An 18,831-nucleotide genomic window follows, 5' to 3' on the forward strand; every position below is an offset into this window, starting at 1 on the left:
CTGGATTTAATAAACCAATGTATTTTACCCCGTGTGTATCTTTTTGTTATATATATAATCTCACGAGTTGTCCTGTCGCAGCGGGAGAACAGATCAGTAGGTGCCAGCGATGGGACCAGGACAGTGTCCCAATTTCGTGGAATACCAAGGAATCGCTGCACACACCTTGATGATTTTGCAGTTTCTTTATTTCAACACGTGACAAACACCCCTACGCGTTTCGAACCGTAGTCCCTTCATTATTTCAATACATTCAGCCTATGAGCACTCCCTCTGGTTAACTAGGGCATGCTGGGACATGTAGTTTCAATTGATGTTATTGTCAATGCAAATATACCTTACGGGGTCGTGGGTTTTTGCAGCATTGGGGCGCGGATTTACGTTACTGCATGTGGAAAGCGTGTCCGCAGTTTACAAGGACAATATCGCTTTGCTGGCGCTCGTGATTACACGTGCGTGTATAATCAACTCTCTGTTTACCTGAGGGTTGATTGCAATGCGTAACTGTATGGACTAAGGTCCTTTTGACAGAGGGCTGAGTGCCCTACGTCTCCAATGTGTGCAGCCGCCCACTATATATATATATATCCAAAGCTAGCCTTCCTTTCTTCAAAGTGGACCAGGGGGCACAACGGATAAAAGGCAAGTATTCTTTATTGAAAGGTTTTTTGCATGACGTGTTTCAGCTTTCGCCTTCATCAGATGCTGTTCCTTTCATGTCGCCACTGACACTGCAGTCCTGTGTATATTCAATTGCTGGCCCATCTAAAGTAGAAATTGGCACACTTGGGCTTCATTAGGGAGGAGTCGCTTGGATCGTTTAGCATGTGGAGACTACAACTCCCAGTATGCAGTTGGTTCATATCACCGTATTGTGGTCAGAGATCCTCATAGCCATATTCTTTGCATGTCTCTTATTGAGGCTGGCTTGAAGTGTGATCAGGTTTCAGGATTGCAGTGTATTTTCTCGGCAGAGAGGAGGCTTTTAAATTCGCGCCTCCTGCCTTGCTGTCACCAAGGGTTGCAGGTCTGGGACATCGCTAAAGTACAGATGTCTCTCCATGTAGTCATGGACTTTCGTAAAAGCAGAGCCTCTGTAGCCACTGGGAAGCCTGGCGGTTTGGGTCAGCGCCACTGTTCCCGAGACGCTTAAGGAGGGGCCACCCTTGCGCGTCATGGCTCCGCGCTAAATATCCAAAGCCAGCCTTCCTTTCTTCAAAGTAGACCAGGGGGCACAACGGATAAAAGGCAAGTATTCTTTATTGAAAGATTTTTTGCATGACGCGTTTCAGATTTCGCCTTCATCAGATGCTGTTCCTTTCACGTCGCCACTGACACTGCAGTTCTGTGTATATTCAATTGCTGGCCCATCTAAAGTAGAAATTAGCACACCTGAGTTTCATTAGGGAGGAGTCGCTTGGATAGTTTAGCATGTGGAGACTACAACTCCCAGTATGCAGTTGGTTCATATCACCGTATTGTGGTCAGAGATCCTCATAGCCATATTCTTTGCATGTCTCTTATTGAGGCTGGCTTGAAGCGTGATCAGGTTTCAGGATTGCAGTGTATTTTCTCGTCAGAGAAGAGGCTTTTAAATCCGCGCCTCCTGCTTTGCTGTCACCAAGGGTTGCAGGTCCGGGACATCGCTAAAGTAGAGATGTCTCTCCATGTAGTCATGGACTTTCGTAAAAGCAGAGTCTCTGTAGCCACTGGGAAGCCGGGCGGTCTGGGACAGCGCCACTGTTCCCGAGACGCTTAAGGAGGGGCCACCCTTGCGCGTCATGGCTCGGCGCTAAATATCCAAAGCCAGCCTTCCTTTCTTCAAAGTAGACCAGGGGGCACAACGGATAAAAGGCAAGTATTCTTTATTGAAAGGTTTTTTGCATGACGCGTTTCAACTTTCGCCTTCATCAGATGCTGTTCCTTTCAGGTCGGCACTGACACTGCAGTCCTGTGTATATTCAATTGCTGGCCCATCTAAAGTAGAAATTGGCACACCTGGGCTTCATTAGGGAGGAGTCGCTTGGATAGTTTAGCATGTGGAGACTACAACGCCCAGTATGCAGTTGGTTCATATCACCGTATTGTGGTCAGCGATCCTTATAACCATATTCTTTGCATGTCTCTTATTGAGGCTGGCTTGAAGTGTTATCAGGTTTCAGGATTGCAGTGTATTTTCTCGGCAGAGAGGAGTCTTTTAAATCCACGCCTCCTGCCTTGCTGTCACCAAGGGTTGCAGGTCTGGGACATCGCTAAAGTAGAGATGTCTCGCCATGTAGTCATGGACTTTCGTAAAAGCAGAGCCTCTGTAGCCACTGGGAAGCCTGGCGGTTTGGGTCAGCGCCACTGTTCCCGAGACGCTTAAGGAGGGGCCACCCTTGCGCGTCATGGCTCCGCGCTAAATATCCAAAGCCAGCCTTCCTTTCCTCAAAGTGGACCAGGGGGCACAACGGATAAAAGGCAAGTATTCTTTATTGAAAGATTTTTTGCATGACGCGTTTCAGATTTCGCCTTCATCAGATGCTGTTCCTTTCACGTCGCCACTGACACTGCAGTCCTGTATATATTTAATTGCTGGCCCATCTAAAGTAGAAATTGGCACACCTGGGCTTCATTAGGGAGGAGTGGCTTGGATAGTTTAGCATGTGGAGACTACAACTCCCAGTATGCAGTTGGTTCATATCACCGTATTGTGGTCAGCGATCCTCATAGCCATAATCTTTGCATGTCTCTTATTGAGGCTGGCTTGAAGTGTGATCAGGTTTCAGGATTGCAGTGTATTTTCTCGGCGGAGAGGAGGCTTTTAAATTCACGCCTCCTGCCTTGCTGTCACCAAGGGTTGCAGGTCTGGGACATCGCTAAAGTAGAGATGTCTCTCCATGTAGTCATGGACTTTCGTAAAAGCAGAGTCTCTGTAGCCACTGGGAAGCCTGGCGGTCTGGGTCAGCGCCACTGTTCCCGAGACGCTTAAGGAGAGGCCACCCTTGCGCGTCATGGCTCCGCGCTAAATATCCAAAGCCAGCCGTCCTTTCTTCAAAGTAGACCAGGGAGCACAATGGATAAAAGGCAAGTATTCTTTATTGAAAGGATTTTTGACACTGCAGTCCTGTGTATATTCAATTGCTGGCCCATCTAAAGTAGAACTTGGCACACCTGGGCTTCATTAGGGAAGAGTCGCTTGGATAGTTTAGCATGTGGAGACTACAACTCCCAGTATGCAGTTGGTTCATATCACCGTATTTTGGTCAGCGATCCTCATAGCCATTTCTTTGCATGTTTCTTATTGAGGCTGGCTTGAAGCGTGATTAGGTTTCAGGACTGCAGTGTATTTTCTCGGCAGAGAAGAGGCTTTTAAAGTACCATGCATGCCATTACTACATCGGGCTTTACAATGCATCCTTAACAACGCAAAGGTTTACCATGCATATGCCTTTACCAACAAAACCTTTATTACGAAAATGTAAGTATTGTGCAGGTAAGTATAAAGCATGTGTATGTGTATATATATATATATATATATATACACACACACACACACACACACACACATGCTTTATACTTACCTGCAAAATACTTACATTTACAGCTAAGTATAAAGCATATGTATTTTTATATATATATATATATATATACATACACACACATATATATATATACACACACACATATATACATGTGATCAAGGTGTGAAGACACAGCTGAAACGCGTCATGCAATGCAATAAAGCACTTTAATATGGAAAGCACGTTGTGGTCCGTACCGGTTTGTTCCAAGGACTTGGATTTCGGGACTGTGGAGATTTATATATATATATATATATGTACAGAAACTCCAAGTTGCCACCTCCAATCTGCGAGAACTGGCGAAGCAGGAGACAGACCACAAGCTTCAGGAACTGATATATATATATATATCCATAACTCCAATCCACCTCCTGCCGCTCCGCTTCACTCCCGGGTGCATCCTCAACGCGCGGTGGGGCGCGTAATATATTATTAACACACAGTTCCCATCCGTGAAACTGCTCCGCAAATGAGGACACTCCAGCCCAGTTTCTCGATCTCCGCTAGTAGTTTATTTCCTGCGCACACACACAGTTAACAAGCAAACGCGTTTCGGCGTTGCCGCCTTCGTCAGTGCTCCTCATTTGCGGAGCAGTTTCACGGATGGGAACTGAGTGTTGATAATATATATATATATATATATATATATATATATATATATATATATATATATATATATATATATATATGTATATACAGATGAATATATAGATATCTATATAGATATCTATATAGATATCTATAGATATAGATATATAGATATATATAGATAGATATATAGTGTCTCCGTGTCTTCTGGTCACCTCTGAATAGCATAGACTCTGTCCCCTCTGTTTGCCAGTTCATTGCTTCCAGAATCCACCCGTGGATTCCACCGGACTCATTCACAGTCTTCTACAGAGACATCTTCTTTGAAGTCATTCATTGTCATCTACGGCAGGTTCTGATGCCACTTTTTCCCTATACACATGGCTTCCCTAGTGTAGATAACCTAGTTCCCGGGGCATGCCTGGGTGGGGTGGTTCTCCAATCTTCTGTCTTCCAAAGGGTTTCTTCTGTGTCTTCTGGGAAGGGCCCTTCTTCTTAAAAACTTCAACTGTGACTTCTCAATTGACATCCATTGGGCACAAAGCTGTGTTTCCACTCTGCACACAGCCTCTGTGGGGCTCCTGGGTACTTACCTAGGGTGGTTCCATGTGTCCCCAGCTTCTCTAGGTCTTCTGTTCCTAGTCCCGTACTCCTGTGCAGTTCGCATTACACTTTCTTTGTATATGGCTGCTCTCCCCCTGGTAACCACTGTATTTCGTGCTACTTGCCTGATTGCTTTTGAAGTATTTTTGTGTACTGTGTTGATATCTCTGGGTAGGAGATATACCAATGTGATAGTGATATTGTGTTGTAAAAAATAGACTTATTTTTTCTAAACGCTGTGTGGTTTCTTTTCATCTGACTTACACCACAAATTAAACTGATAAAACAAGATGCTTAACACTTCCTCAAGATAATCCTGACGGTTGCTATGCACAGTTACCACTTTGAGAGCTTTCTATGTTTATCAAAGACCACAAAAATCATCATAAGTGTTGCCTGCATTAGTCCCGTGTGCACCATATACTAAGCTAGCCTCCTGCACTCTCCCACTTGGAGTCGCCCATCATTGCACCCACCACTTCAGAGGTCACAGGTAAGAAATACCAGGAATTCCTTCTTCGCATTAAAGTTTTATAGTAATTCACCTCACTAAACTCAGCATCGGGACTACAGCCTGGTGAATCTCTGGTGCAGGTCTTTGCATCGTCGCCAGTAGCCTTCCAGGAATCGCCACTTGGCAGGTCTTTGAACGACACGCACTTCGTTAACGGCATCCTCAACGACGACACTGGACTTCGAGGCTGGACTCGGCATCTCATGGCCTGCAACTTCTTCTGAACCAGCCAATGTGTGGAGCATCTTGACGCAGGACTTCACAACGTAAGCCCCTGGTCAACTGCATCCACACAGACAACGCAAGACTTGCCTTGAATTGCTGCTGCATGACGCTTCCTGGACACGGGACTCTGCAACCAGGAGTTAGGGTACGACATAAGGTACTCTTGTTCAGGAGACATAAGTGGGTCACTATAGCCGGCATGCATTCCATCATGATTGGCTAGAACTTGTGACTGTGTGCCAGTCTGGCGCAACCAGATTTCCAAAGTCGGCGTTTTGGGCTTTTTGGAGGTGTTTTCATATAAATCTTAAACCCTTCCGGTGCGTCGGACGGCGGGAGCAGTCCGACGCATCAGTGTTCATGTGCGTCGGATAACTCCCGGCCATCCGCGTATATATGGCACTAGAAATTCCTCTGGTGCAGGCACCAGAGGGATTTCCTTTTCCTCCAGCGGCCTCGGGAGCTGGAGAAGGGCTTCCCCAGCTTCCGAGGCTGAACCTTTGGTTACTCTGCAATGACGATCAGCGCGCATGTCGCACTGACATCATTTCAGAGAAACCAAAAGTCAAATGAGACGATAGGCTAATTTCAGTTTAACTTTCTACGAGCTCAGGGGGCTATCTCGTCTTCCCCCCCCCAGAAGGTAGAAAGACAGGAGAGGTATTTCTGCCTCTTCCCCGGTGAGGTATCATTTTACTCAGGAGACTAAACAGATCGCTGTGTGGTAGGACATTTGTGCCGGCACTGTGATCCCACACAGAAATGTGTTGAAAATGTGATTTTTTTTCAGCTAAATTTGAGGTTTGCAGGGGATTTTGGGTAGGAAAATGTTGGAGGATCCTCACAGATCATACGTCCCTTGCCTCCTAGGGTGTCTAATTTTCAGAAATGTGTGTGTTTGGTAGGTTTCCCTAGATGGCCGCTATGTCTGGAACCAAAAACCCAAGGACCCCCCGTGCAAAACCAGGTCGTTTTGTGACAGGTCATTTTGATGTCTCCACAATACGTTTTGGGTCCTTGGTGCAGTCTCGATTTCAGTCGAAGTCCATGTGTCCAAACGATTGAAGAGCGAGTAGTTTCAGGATTTAGTCTTGTACCACAACAAGTCTAAGGGCCCACCCAAAGGGGAGCTCTTAAGTACCCTAAGGAAAGGGTTGGAACAACTCAGGGGTCCCTCCCAGGGGAGGGTCTGGAGAGAGGGGAGGACACACCTATGTCTTTTGTCCAGTTTCGCGCCAGAGCGGGTCAAGCGCTCCCTGAATTGGCTCAAACTGGAGTAGGAAGGAGGGCACAGAATGTGCCCTTCAAAGCAGTCTGTTGGCGCTGGCAAGGGCCTCCACTACAGGCCATTACACTAAGTCCTGTCTAGGAGGTGGTCACACCTCCCGGTGACAGGAAACCTTTTGTTCTACCTTACCCTATTCAAGCTTGGCTCAGCAGGAGGAGGGAGTAATTGTGATTGTTGTCGGCAGCAGCACTATCTTGCTTGCAGAACCCGGAAGTATATTACCGGAAGTACATAGGAGTACCCCAAAGGGGCCACCCTAGTACATGGAATTACACTTCCAACACTGGAATTGGTGTTGGGGTATGATTCCAACATGTTTGATATCAAAGATGACTGGGTTCGGTGCAGCCACTAAATAGTTAGGCATCTTGTAATGACTGATTTCCCACTATCTATATTAAATGGCTGATCGCACTTACAAAGCCTGGAGAATCGACTCCGGGGTCTGTAGGGGTGTCCTGCTCAGGCAGAGGCACCATCACACATACAACCAAGCACCCTCCCTTCAGGACTGAAGAGCCTGCCATAGAGATGACTTATAAGTTTTAAACGCAGTGACCTCAGATATAAGGAACCTTATATCTGTCATGAGAGGTGGAAGCACCAACTCACACGGGCTGCAATGGCAGGCCTGTGGTCACAGTTTAAGTGGTATATTTTAAGGCATCGTCGATCGCTGTCAATGACCATCGGCGACCGCTGATGACGAAAGCCGTCGTCGGACCGTCACTGATGAGCAGTCGTCAACGAGGATGAGTCCAGACAGTTCACCATCGGTGAACACGATATAAGATGTCCTCAATGACGAGTGTGCAGCAACGACGGAGAGGTACTCCGATGAGGTGATCTTATATGCCAAGTAAGTATTTAAGTCTTGGCTCTAATAGCATGTACTGCCCCATGTCTAGTCAGGGCCTTCATTGACAGAGACCGGTGTTGACAAAATCCTCGTCAACGGGAATTAGAGGAGTTCAGTTGGGCTGGCGACGTTCAGGCATCTATGATGATGTAGTCATCGAGGACATCATAAATTACATCATTGGCACCGTCGAGGTATTGAAGGCTTTAGATTTAGGCCTTGTTATTGATGTATAAAGCCTTAGGAAGAGCGAACTCCAGGTGAAAACATAGGAGTTACAGGCCTTGAAAGCTAAGTTTCTGAGGAGAGGCCTTTGCATTGCTCCTTTGAACTGTCCTCCTGAAACTCAAGAGAAGTCTTTGTAAGGGCGGTATTTGAGAGAGTCTTGAGTACCTTGTTTCTTTGATGCAGATTTCAAAGCTCCATAGGAAGTTATTTCTTTAGATGCCATAAAAGCAGCTTTCCCTCTTACCTTATGATGAGGGTAAAGGCAAAGAATGTAATCCTTGAAATGAGAATCTGATTGAAGTCATCTTCCAATACAGGCATAGGGTTAGAGCGCTTTTGTTATTGTAATAATAAAATGCATTTTTGAAATAGTAGTTGGTATATAGCTGAGCAGAGCTCAGAGAGACTCCCTTTATACGATGTGCAGTAAAAAATCTAGGGATTCAGCCTCTGTTGGGAGTGTTCTAGAGGGTGCTCTCGCCTGATTGATTATATTTCAAGTTTGGTCCTTTTTAAATAAGGACATAGTTAGGCTGTTAAAATGACTTTACATTGTCATTTTAGCCAATTCAATGTTATTATGTTACACTACTTTGCTCTGGTACCGTGGGACTCCCACACAGACGACGAGGAGTGGTTCAAGCATGTGAATCTATGAAAGATCCAATACTGGATAAGGGCTGATATGGACTCTGTTGATGTCACATCCGGTGGATGAAGTAGATTGATGCCCTCAACCGACACGCAGATGATCTGTTGGAAATTTTCCAGATCCAGTCTGGCACCTCGGGAGAATTCTAAGGTAAGGAATCTGTGGCTAGACGTCTCTATCCGATTGGTCCTAACTTTACTGATGTGTACTCCATATGAGCCGATGCTATCCTGTGCTTTGGGTTTACTAACTCTGAAAATGGTCTTCCTCGTAGCGATTATCTCAGCTTGCTGCATGAGTCAGTTACATACTCTCTCCAGTCACCACTTTTTTCCCCGGGCGAACTGGCGTTGTAGACTTTAGAGACATTTGTGCTCAAAGTTGTGACGCCCTTATATATCGGAAAATCTATCACCCTTCCAGCATTCTTTGCTCAACCTCACCCCTTGAAAGAGGAGGAGACTCCATAGCTTGGACTACAAAAGAGCGTTCAGCTTTTACCTCAATCATAACAAACAGTAAGGAGCTGAACAGCAGGCCTTTGTGGGGCTTGCCGTGGCACAGAAAAAGGTACGGTTGTACAAAAAAAGGACCATTTCAAGGTGGATAGTTCTTTGGATAAAAATATTCTACACACAGGACAAGAAGCAGCCCGGGACAGCTCATTCAACCACAGCCAAGGCTGCTATCACTGCATTGGCACGTAGAAGGCGTATTGTTGTGAACATGTATCAGACCTTCACCTTCAGAAGTACTACTTTGATATCTAGTCACACAGTGAGAATCTGCGTTAAGAAGTATCCATCAGAAAACAATTTATTTTTCTCTGATAACGCTCTTTCTGGTGGATACTCTAACCACAAAATCCTCACTGCCTTCCTGTTCAGTGGAATGAACTCTTTTCACCATCCACGAAAAGATCTAAATTTAGAGATCAGCACGCTGTCATACCTGATCAGTTAGTAAGATCTGCGCTTGACAGCGCAGAGTCAAGAAAGAAAGTAACATCAGCATTTAGGGGTAGCATATATATGCAGCTTCAACACCACTTCCGGGTGAGGGTGAAGATGACGCAAAGACACACAATGCCACCTACCGGCATTTAATAACAATGCTAAGAAAAATCTCCAGCTCCAGACTGGCGGCTGTGAATATTCATAAGGTGAGGAATCTACACCAGAAATAGCGTTACCAAAGCTAAGCAACTTGTTCTTCAGGCAATGTAAACTATAAGAAACAGAACTAAGGAAAGGGTGACATTTAAACTGCTACATTCCCAAGGAAGCTGTTAAAAACCAAGGATTTGGGACTTTACTTACACACTTTGGTGACAGACTTGTTTAGAATAGGGGCAAGCGATGGGTCTAGCTCTTCCTGTATGTTCTGCAGAAGGACAGGGTTTCCATGCTGTATGGCAAGCTCCAGCACTCGTATGTAGTCCTGCATCTGCATATCAATGATCTTCAAGCCCTGGAAGTGAGAAAAACATACCTTGAGTTACAGGTCCTGCCACACCACAGATGTGTTCACTGAAGTTGTCCTTAGTTTCTGTAAGGGAGAATGTGCAGGTATAAAGCCCAAACAATAGCGGTTTAACATGGAGACCTGGGGCCAGACATACTAAACAATTTACTGGTTGCAAATATTCCAATTGGGCATTTGTGAATGCTAATATACTTTTTTCTATGTACCAATTCTATTTTAGGAGCTGGAAAAGTTTTTCTGACTTCTAAAATGGAGACTGCAAATGGATACTAATTTGGTATCTGAAAGGGGTGTTTTGTAGGCATCCCTTCCAAACACTAAATCAGTGTCATATATTATCAATGAACTTTGTTTGCAAAACATTTCAATTTTACCAACACCCCAAAAGAGATGGTAATGCATTCACAACAGGAAGTGGGCTCCCTTAGGACCATTTTTCCTTTGTGAATGTAAAAAAAAGGGTTTGATGGAGAGTAGGCAGTGGTCCAACACCGCCAAATATTCAACAAAATGTAAAATGAAAAGAACACCTTTTTTAAATGCAGCCCTGTTTCCTGTAAGGAAGGAAAACGGTCTGCCTTTAAAAAAAAATAATTAAAAAAATTGCTTGATTTAAATGCAATCACAGACATGGTGGTCTGCCAACCCCAGCAGGTCACCATCCCTGTGATGTCCTCCAATCGTAGCGAGTCCTAATCTGCAACTTACCTTAATATTATTCATCACTGTAACCCACAACGATCCACAATTTTAAAGAACCAATCTATTAGTACTAGGTCAGTTCAAAAAATAGTTTAAGGGACAATACTGGTCACAAATTGTATTTTGAGGCCAGTAAATAGTACATCTGGCCCTTGGTTTCTAAACCTGGTGTCCTCTTACCAACCGAATGATGCAATCCGGGATAAATGACCATCTCTTAGAACCTCATGTACTCTGTCTGCCAGAGCTGTTATACAGACACACAAGCTAAACACACAAACTGGGTGTCATTTGTATCTGTCTGGTTGTGGTGGCAGGCTGTCACCAGTAAAGTTGGCTACTGATGCAGACCGTAACCATACGTAGGGTGGCTTGATATAGTGTGCTTTAAACACTTGCTGCTTACCGCAGTTGCCTCCATGTTTTTGATCCACTTCGTAGCCTGTCCTTGAGGATCTATCATAAGCGGCCACCTACAAAGCAAACAAAGTGTGAAATGGAGACATAAACAAAGTGAAAAACACCATTTGCAGACTCTCAGCACGTTCCCATCTCTGCATGTCTTTCCACATCAAACCTTATGGCAGCATTTGCCAAGGCAAATCTGAGCTGGCCTTCAGACTCATGACGTGGGTGAGGTGAACGAGGCTGTGCACGTGTGTTATGGATGAGATTGGGGCACAGGGGGAAACCTAGTCAATGTAAAAGATGTAGTCTGTCCTGGGTTTTGCATAGTAGTCAGTATCCATAAGGCAGTGTGCCCTGCTTGTTCCAAGGGATAAAATATTATACTTAAACAAAGAAATTGTCTACCAACTCCCTCCTTGTTAAAATGCAACCTACAATGGACATAACACTCTAGTTGCTCTTACCGGTGCCCACGCGTGACAATAACACCATTTTCAGTGGAGAAGGCATCTGATGGCAGCCCCTGAATGTTCCAGTCGCGTACATTGGTTGGCTTGGCGAGAAAGAAGGCAAACGAGAAGTGCGGCGAGTATGGCACCGTGAATTCAAGAAGCTGAAAGGGTCAAAATAATACAGGCACGGTTACCCTACTGTGGGTGGGAAGCATTCTACTTCTGTAGTGCAGTCACACTCATAATGAGGCAAGTTTCAGATTCAGAGAGCTATTAGACATGCCTAAAGGAAATACACAATGACCACCACTAATTCAGGAACCAAATACGGATGTATGAATGAACAACGCATGCCTTTACAACGCGGGCGTTACAACACGGCTACCATTACCATTCGTTAGCACAAAGGATTTTACCATGCATATGTCTTTACCATGCATGCCTTTACAACACATTTTGTTGTAAGGGCATGAATGACAAAGGCATATGCTAGGTTAAGGTTTTAAATTGAAATTTAAGTACTTTACAGGTAGGTATAAACCATGTATATGGATATATATATATATATAGAGTTTATAATTATCTGTATAATAATTACATCTTCATGGTAAAGGCATGCACACATATATTCGTGGAATACAAGACTGTGCTAATTTTGTGCTTATTTTATTCAGCGCTTGACTTCAAATAACCATATATAGGAAAGACAGTGGTTCATGTGGAATAATATATATTGAAGTTATGATACACAAACACAATCGCAATATAGAGGGTTAGGTAATGGCAGAGGGCGAAGGAACCACTAACACAACGATTTCAGTGTAGCATATTTTATGGATTTTTAAATAAAATTAGAAGTAAACATTGTAAATCAAAACAACATTTGTGCATAGTGTCCCAAGTGAAAACGGGAACCTAAACCTAAGTGACAATGTGAATATTATATTGCAAATGCTACTTACCAGTATGCATCTGTTCTTGGCATGTAGGGCTGCTGACATTCATATCTGTGCATAGTCCGCCACCTAGTGTTGGGTCCGGATGATTGCACATTGTTGTCCTGGAAGAGTCTTCGAAGTATCACGAGATAGGTGGCTCCTCCCCTGGACTACAGTGCGCATGGGCATCGCCTCCATCCCCAGATTGTTTTTAGCCATTGGCAGAGATGGAGTGAAGAAAGTGAGTGATGACCATGCTATGAGCATATGTGTAAATGAATACTGCAGCTGCTACAGGCGCCGGGGAGGAGGGTGGGCGATATGAATGTCAGCAGCCCTACATGCCAAGAACAGATGCATACTGGTAAGTAGCATTTGCAGTTCGAGGCATGTGGGCTGCTGAATTCATATCTGTGCATAGAATACATAGCAGTCCCTCCATTAGCGGCGGCCGCCCGTGCCAGCTGCAGCAGTTTGAAAAAGCGTTTTTAGAACAGCCTGACCAACAGCTGCCTGCTGTTTGGAATGCACGTCTACACAGTAGTGCTTAGTGAAAGTATGTGTGGTAGACCATGTGGCTGCTCTACAGATGTCTTCTAAGGGAATGTTACCTAGGAAGGCCATAGAGGCCCCCAACTTCCTAGTGGAGTGGGCCCTTGGTGGGATAGTGAGAGTGCGCTTAGCTTTAGCATAACAGATCTGAATGCACTTTACTATCCATCTAGCAATCCCCGCTTTGGAGATTGCGTTTCCCTTGTGTTGTGTGGCAAAAGCAACAAAGAGTTGTTTGGTTTTGCGGAAATCTTTTGTCCTGTCCACATAGTACATCAAGGCCCTTTTCACATCAAGAGTGTGGAGCATACGCTCTGCCAGCGTCTCTGGGTTTTGGAAAAACACCGGCAATTCAATTGTTTGGTTCATGTGGAACTGTGAGACCACTTTGGGTAAGAATTTAGGGTTAGTGCGGAGCACCACCCTGTTAGCATGTACTTGGAAGAAAGGTTCTTGGATGGTGAGCGCCTGCAGCTCGCTTACCCTCCGTAGCGATGTAATTGCTACTAAGAACGCAACCTTCCAAGTCAAAAACTGGAGTTCACAAGAGTGCAGTGGCTCAAAGGGAGGACCCATCAGCCTTGTAAGAACCACATTGAGGTTCCATTCTGGAGCTGGTGGAGTCCTTGGTGGAATGACCCTTTTGAGTCCTTCCAGAAAAGCCTTGATAGCAGGGACCTTAAAGAGAGACAGGTGCTGCCTATTCTGGAGGTATGCTGCCATAGCAGACAGGTGAATGCGGATGGAAGAGTACGCTAGATTACATCGATACAGGTGAAAGAGGTAACATATGATGTTCTGAATGGAAGCATCTAGCGGGTCAATGCTGTGGTCCACACAGTAGATGACAAACCTCTTCCATTTAGCTGCATAACAAGCTCTAGTAGTGGGCTTCCTTGCCTCCCGAATGATGTCCATGCAATCGGGAGGAAGATTGAGGTAGCCAAACTCTAGGACTTCAGGAGCCAGATCGCCAGGTTGAGCTGTTGCGGATCTGGGTGCTGAATGTCGCCATGGCTCTGCGTCAGAAGGCTGGGAGTGAGATGAAGCCTTTGATGCGGTACCACGGAGAGTTCCAGAAACGTGGTGTACCATGGTTGGCGAGCCCACGTTGGAGCAACCAGGATGAGCGTCATCGAGTGTTGCCTGAGCTTGCGTGCCACCAGCGGTATCAGAGGTGCTGGGGGAAAAGCGTACGCAAATCTGCCTGACCAGTTCATCCACATCGCATTGCCCTGTGATTGGGGGTGTGGGAACCTGGCGGCGAAGCTTTGGCATTTTGCGTTCTCCTTTGTGGCGAACAGGTCTATCTCTGGATGACCCCACTTTTGGAAGTACGGTTGGAGTACTGATGGATGTATCTCCCACTCGTGCATCTGATGGCTGTGTCTGCTGAGCAGATCCGCCATTTGATTGTCCTTGCCCGGGAGATGCTCTGCCATGAGGAAGATGTTCCTCTGAATGGCCCACTTCCACATGCTCTGAGCCAGATGAGACAGCTGTGGAGAGTGTGTACCTCCCTGCTTCTGGATGTAGTACATTGCCGTCATGTTGTCCGTCCGGATCAACACGACCTTGTTGCACAGATGTACTTTGAACGCCTTTAAGGCCATGAAGATTGCCATCAGTTCCAACACATTGATGTGCATCTTCCTTTGCTGAAGTGTCCATAGTCCCTGCACAGTGTAGTGGAGTACATGCGCTCCCCATCCCTGGAGAGAGGCGTCCGTCGTCAGGATGATCTGTGGGACAGGCTCTTGGAATGGTCGGCCCTTGCAAAGGTTTTGTGGATTCCACCAATGCAGAGAGTTGTACGCCCGACCGCTCACCAACACTAGGTCTGTCAGTTGCCCATGAGCCTGAGTCCACTGACGTGCAAGGCACTCCTGAAGCGGACGCATATGTAGTCTCGCGTGCGGGACAATGGAGATGCAGGAGGCCATCATGCCTATCAACTGCATGAACACCCTCGCTGGAAGCGAGTGTTGGGGTCTGAATCGTAGGATCAGCGCCTGGATACTGGCGATTCTCACTGAATTCGGCTGCGCAGTGGCTGCCAGAGTGTCGATCGTCGCGCCCAGATACTGTCGCACGTGGGCGGGCTGGAGATGGGACTTCGGGTAGTTCAGAGAGAATCCCAGATCGTGCAGGAGGTGAATGGTGCGTGACACGTGGTCTACGCACTGCTGTTCCGTCTTTGCCTGAATAAGCCAGTCGTCTAGGTATGGAAAGACATGGACGTGCTGGCGACGGAGATGCGCCGCCACAGTCGCTAGGCACTTTGTAAATACTCTCGGTGCCGTGGTGACCCCGAACGGCAGGACTCTGAACTGGTAATGCTGGTCTAAGATCTTGAATCTGAGATACTTTCTGTGGGAAGGATGCAGGGGAATATGAAAATAGGCATCCTTCAGATCCAGCGTTGCTAGGAAGTCCCCCTGTTGAAGCAGGGGAAGTACCTGCTGCAATGTGAGCATATGGAAGTGCTCCGAGTTGATGTACCAGTTCAGGGGCCTGAGGTCCAGGATCGGTCTGAGTGATCCGTCCTTTTTGGGGATCAGAAAGTACAGGGAGTAAACCCCCGTTCCCCGTTCTTGCAATGGAACGAGCTCTATTGCCCCTTTTTGCAGCATGACCAGAACTTCTTGCTGCAACAAGGTCAAGTGCTCATCGGACATAGCACGGCTTCTTGGCGGTATGTCCGGTGGAATGGACGTAAGTTCTAGACAGTACCCGTACTGGATAAGAGACCTCACCCACCTGTCCATGGTGATGGACCTCCACGCCGGCAGGAACTGCTGGAGTCTCCCCCCAACAGGTGTCGTGTGATCGGGGGGAAGTGACAAGACGTCACTGCTTGTTGGTGGTGGTGGACCTGGATGCATTGTTTCCACGTCCCCTGCCTTTGATATTGTTGCCTCTGTAGCCACCCCTGCCCTTGTTGTTGTTATACGAGGACTGGGTGTTACCCTTGTAGTATTGTGTGGATTGGGATGCCTGTCCCCTCGAGGTGCCTCTTGAATTGGAGCGGCGAAAGGAACCACCCCGAAACTGCTGACTTTGTAAAGCCCCCATAGATTTGGCAGTTTCAGTATCTTTTTTCATCTTTTCTAGGGAGGCATCCACCTCAGGGCCGAACAGATGGTCAGGATTCACTGTTTGACCCAATATTGTGGTTTGTATGTCGGGTTTGAACCCCGAAATTCGAAGCCAGGCATGACGTCTAAGTAACACACTTGTATTGATAGCCCTGGAGGCAGTATCTGCCACATCTAGGGCACATTTGATGGATGCATTTGTAATGAGTTTACCCTCCTGAATGAGCATCTCCCCCGCCTCCTTATATTGGTCAGGCAAGTGTTGTAGGATGGCCTCTAATGTGTCATAATGGGCCCTATCATAACGTGCAAGCAGGGCTTGAGTGTTAGAGATCCTCCAGATGTTCGCTGCCTGTGCAGCAATGCGTTTGCCTGATGCCTCAAAGATCTTGGACTCTTTGTCCGGGGGAGGAGCGTCACCAGTAGTCTGCGAATTCGCCCTCTTTCGAGCGTTGGAAACCACCAGGGAGTCCAATGGCAAGTGTCCCTTAATATACGTGGGATCAGTGGGCGCCGCTTTATATTTCCTGTCGATGCGAGGATTGACCACCCGCGCCCGGGTGGGCTCCTTGAACACCTCCTGTGCATGCTTCAGCACCCCTTTCAGCATCGGTAGTGTCTTGACTTGTTTTTCGGCTACCGAGAAGGTGTCGACCAAGAAGTCTGCATCCACGGGGTCTGAGTGCAGTTCGACGTCATGGTTCGCTGCAGCTCTCTCTATTAATGCATTGAATGCCGCCGAGTCCTCTGTCGGGGACGTCTTTGCGGCGAAAAGTTGAGTGTCCTGCCCCGACTGCGGGTCGTCTGTGTCGCCTCCTGCTGTCCAGGGCACCTGCTCCTCCTCCGGATCCGAGTACGCAGGATAGTTGTACTCGGCCTCTTCCTCGTCCACATCAGGCACGGGGGAATGGGCCGGCGAGTGTTCCAGGGCTTGTGGAGACAGAGGTTCCATCAGAGCCGAAGAGTCCGCAGAGTACCTTTTGTTCTTGAGTGGAATCCTAAAAGGTTCCAAGGCCGGCTCCGACGTAATCTTTCGTTTGAGGAGCGACAATTTTCCGGTGTTGGCGTCGATGATCACCTCACGACGTTCCTCCACCGCAAGCGGCTGTAGCCGAAGCTTCGACACCACCAAGGCAGCCTTCGGCGTCAATACTTCCTGAGAGTGTCCGCTCTGCTTAGGCGCGAAGGCCTTCGGCGCCGACTTGGGAGGAAGGGTAAAACGGATGGGCGTTTGTTCCTTGGCAGGCTTCGGCGTGGGCCTAGGCACGACAGTGTCCTGGCTGGGAACCACAGTGGACTGTTGGATCCGCTTTAAGGATTCTCAATCAATCAATCAATCAATCAGTGACACTTATAAAGCGCGCTACATACCCGTAGGGTCTCAAGGCGCTGGGGGGGGGGGGGTGCTGCTACTGCTCGAACAGCCAGGTCTTCAGCTTCTTCCTGAAGGAGAGGTGGTCTTGGGTCAGGCGCAGGTCGGACGGGAGGGAGTTCCAGGTCTTGGCGGCCAGGTAGGAGAAGGACCTTCCTCCTGTGGTTGCTCTTCGGATGCGGGGGACGGCGGCGAGGGCGTGGTTGGCTGATCGGAGGTGGCGTTTGGGAGCGTAGAAGTTGACTCGGCTGTTGAGGTAGCTCGGGCCTTGGTCGTGTAGGGCTTTGTGTGCGTGGGTGAGGAGGCGGAAGGTGATTCTCTTGTTGATGGGGAGCCAGTGAAGGTCTCTCAGATGTCCTGAGATGTGGCTGGATCGTGGGATGTCGAGGATGAGTCTGGCTGAGGCGTTTTGGATCCGCTGGAGTCTCTTCTGGAGCTTGGCGGTGGTCCCGGCGTAGAGGGCGTTGCCGTAGTCCAGTCGGCTGGTGACGAGGGCCTGGGTGACGGTCTTCCTGGTCTCTGTGGGGATCCACCAGAAGATCTTCCGTAGCATGCGTAGGATGTTGAAGCACGCCGAGGAGACGCTGTTGACTTGCCTGGTCATGGAGAGGGAGGAGTCCAGGATGAAGCCCAGGTTACGTGCATGGTCTGTCGGTTCGGGTGCGGTGCCCAGGGCGGGAGGCCACCAGGAGTCGTCCCAGGCGGAGGGAGAGGAGCCCAGGATGAGGACCTCCGTCTTGTCCGAGTTCAGTTTCAGGCGGCTGGTCGTCATCCACTCGGCTACCTCTTTCATCCCTTCGTGTAGGTTGGCTCTGGCGGCGGCGGGGTTGTTGGTCAGGGAGAGGATCAGCTGGGTGTCGTCGGCGTAGGAGATGATGCTGAGGTGGTGTTTGCGTACGATGGCCGCGAGGGGGCTCATGTATACGTTGAAGAGGGTGGGGCTCAGGGATGATCCTTGGGGGACGCCGCAGATGACTTCGGAGGCCTCTGACTTGTACGGTGGTAGGCGGACTCGCTGTGTTCTTCCGTCGAGGAAGGAGATGATCCATTCCAGCGCCTTGTCCTGGATTCCGATGTTGCTGAGGCGCCGTATTAGGGTGCGGTGGCAGACCGTGTCGAATGCCGCGGAGAGGTCTAGGAGGATGAGGGCCGCTGTTTCTCCATTGTCCATCAGGGCTCGGATGTCATCGGTGGCGGCGATGAGGGCGGTCTCGGTGCTGTGTTTGGCTCGGAAGCCGGACTGTGAGGGGTCGAGGGATCCGTTCGTCTCGAGGAAGGCGGCCATCGAGGAAGATTCTCCCACC

At 47.8% G+C, this 18,831-nt stretch overlaps 1 protein-coding gene across 1 annotated transcript in view; it reads right to left on the reverse strand.

The window, feature by feature from the left end:
- The window catches only part of DNAH2 (dynein axonemal heavy chain 2), a 2,538,822-nt gene that overhangs the window by 336,552 nt on the left and 2,183,439 nt on the right, over positions 1 to 18,831 (reverse strand). The window contains exons 68-70 of the mRNA XM_086946066.1: positions 11,580 to 11,728; positions 11,114 to 11,180; positions 9,840 to 9,990 (exon numbers count right to left, since the gene is read on the reverse strand). Of these exons, the coding sequence (XP_086802192.1) occupies positions 9,840 to 9,990; positions 11,114 to 11,180; positions 11,580 to 11,728 (367 nt within the window). The remainder of the gene's footprint in view (positions 1 to 9,839; positions 9,991 to 11,113; positions 11,181 to 11,579; positions 11,729 to 18,831) is intronic.

Source organism: Lissotriton vulgaris, chromosome 12 (genome assembly GCF_964263255.1).
Source record: "Lissotriton vulgaris chromosome 12, aLisVul1.2, whole genome shotgun sequence".
Lineage (NCBI taxonomy): Eukaryota > Metazoa > Chordata > Amphibia > Caudata > Salamandridae > Lissotriton > Lissotriton vulgaris.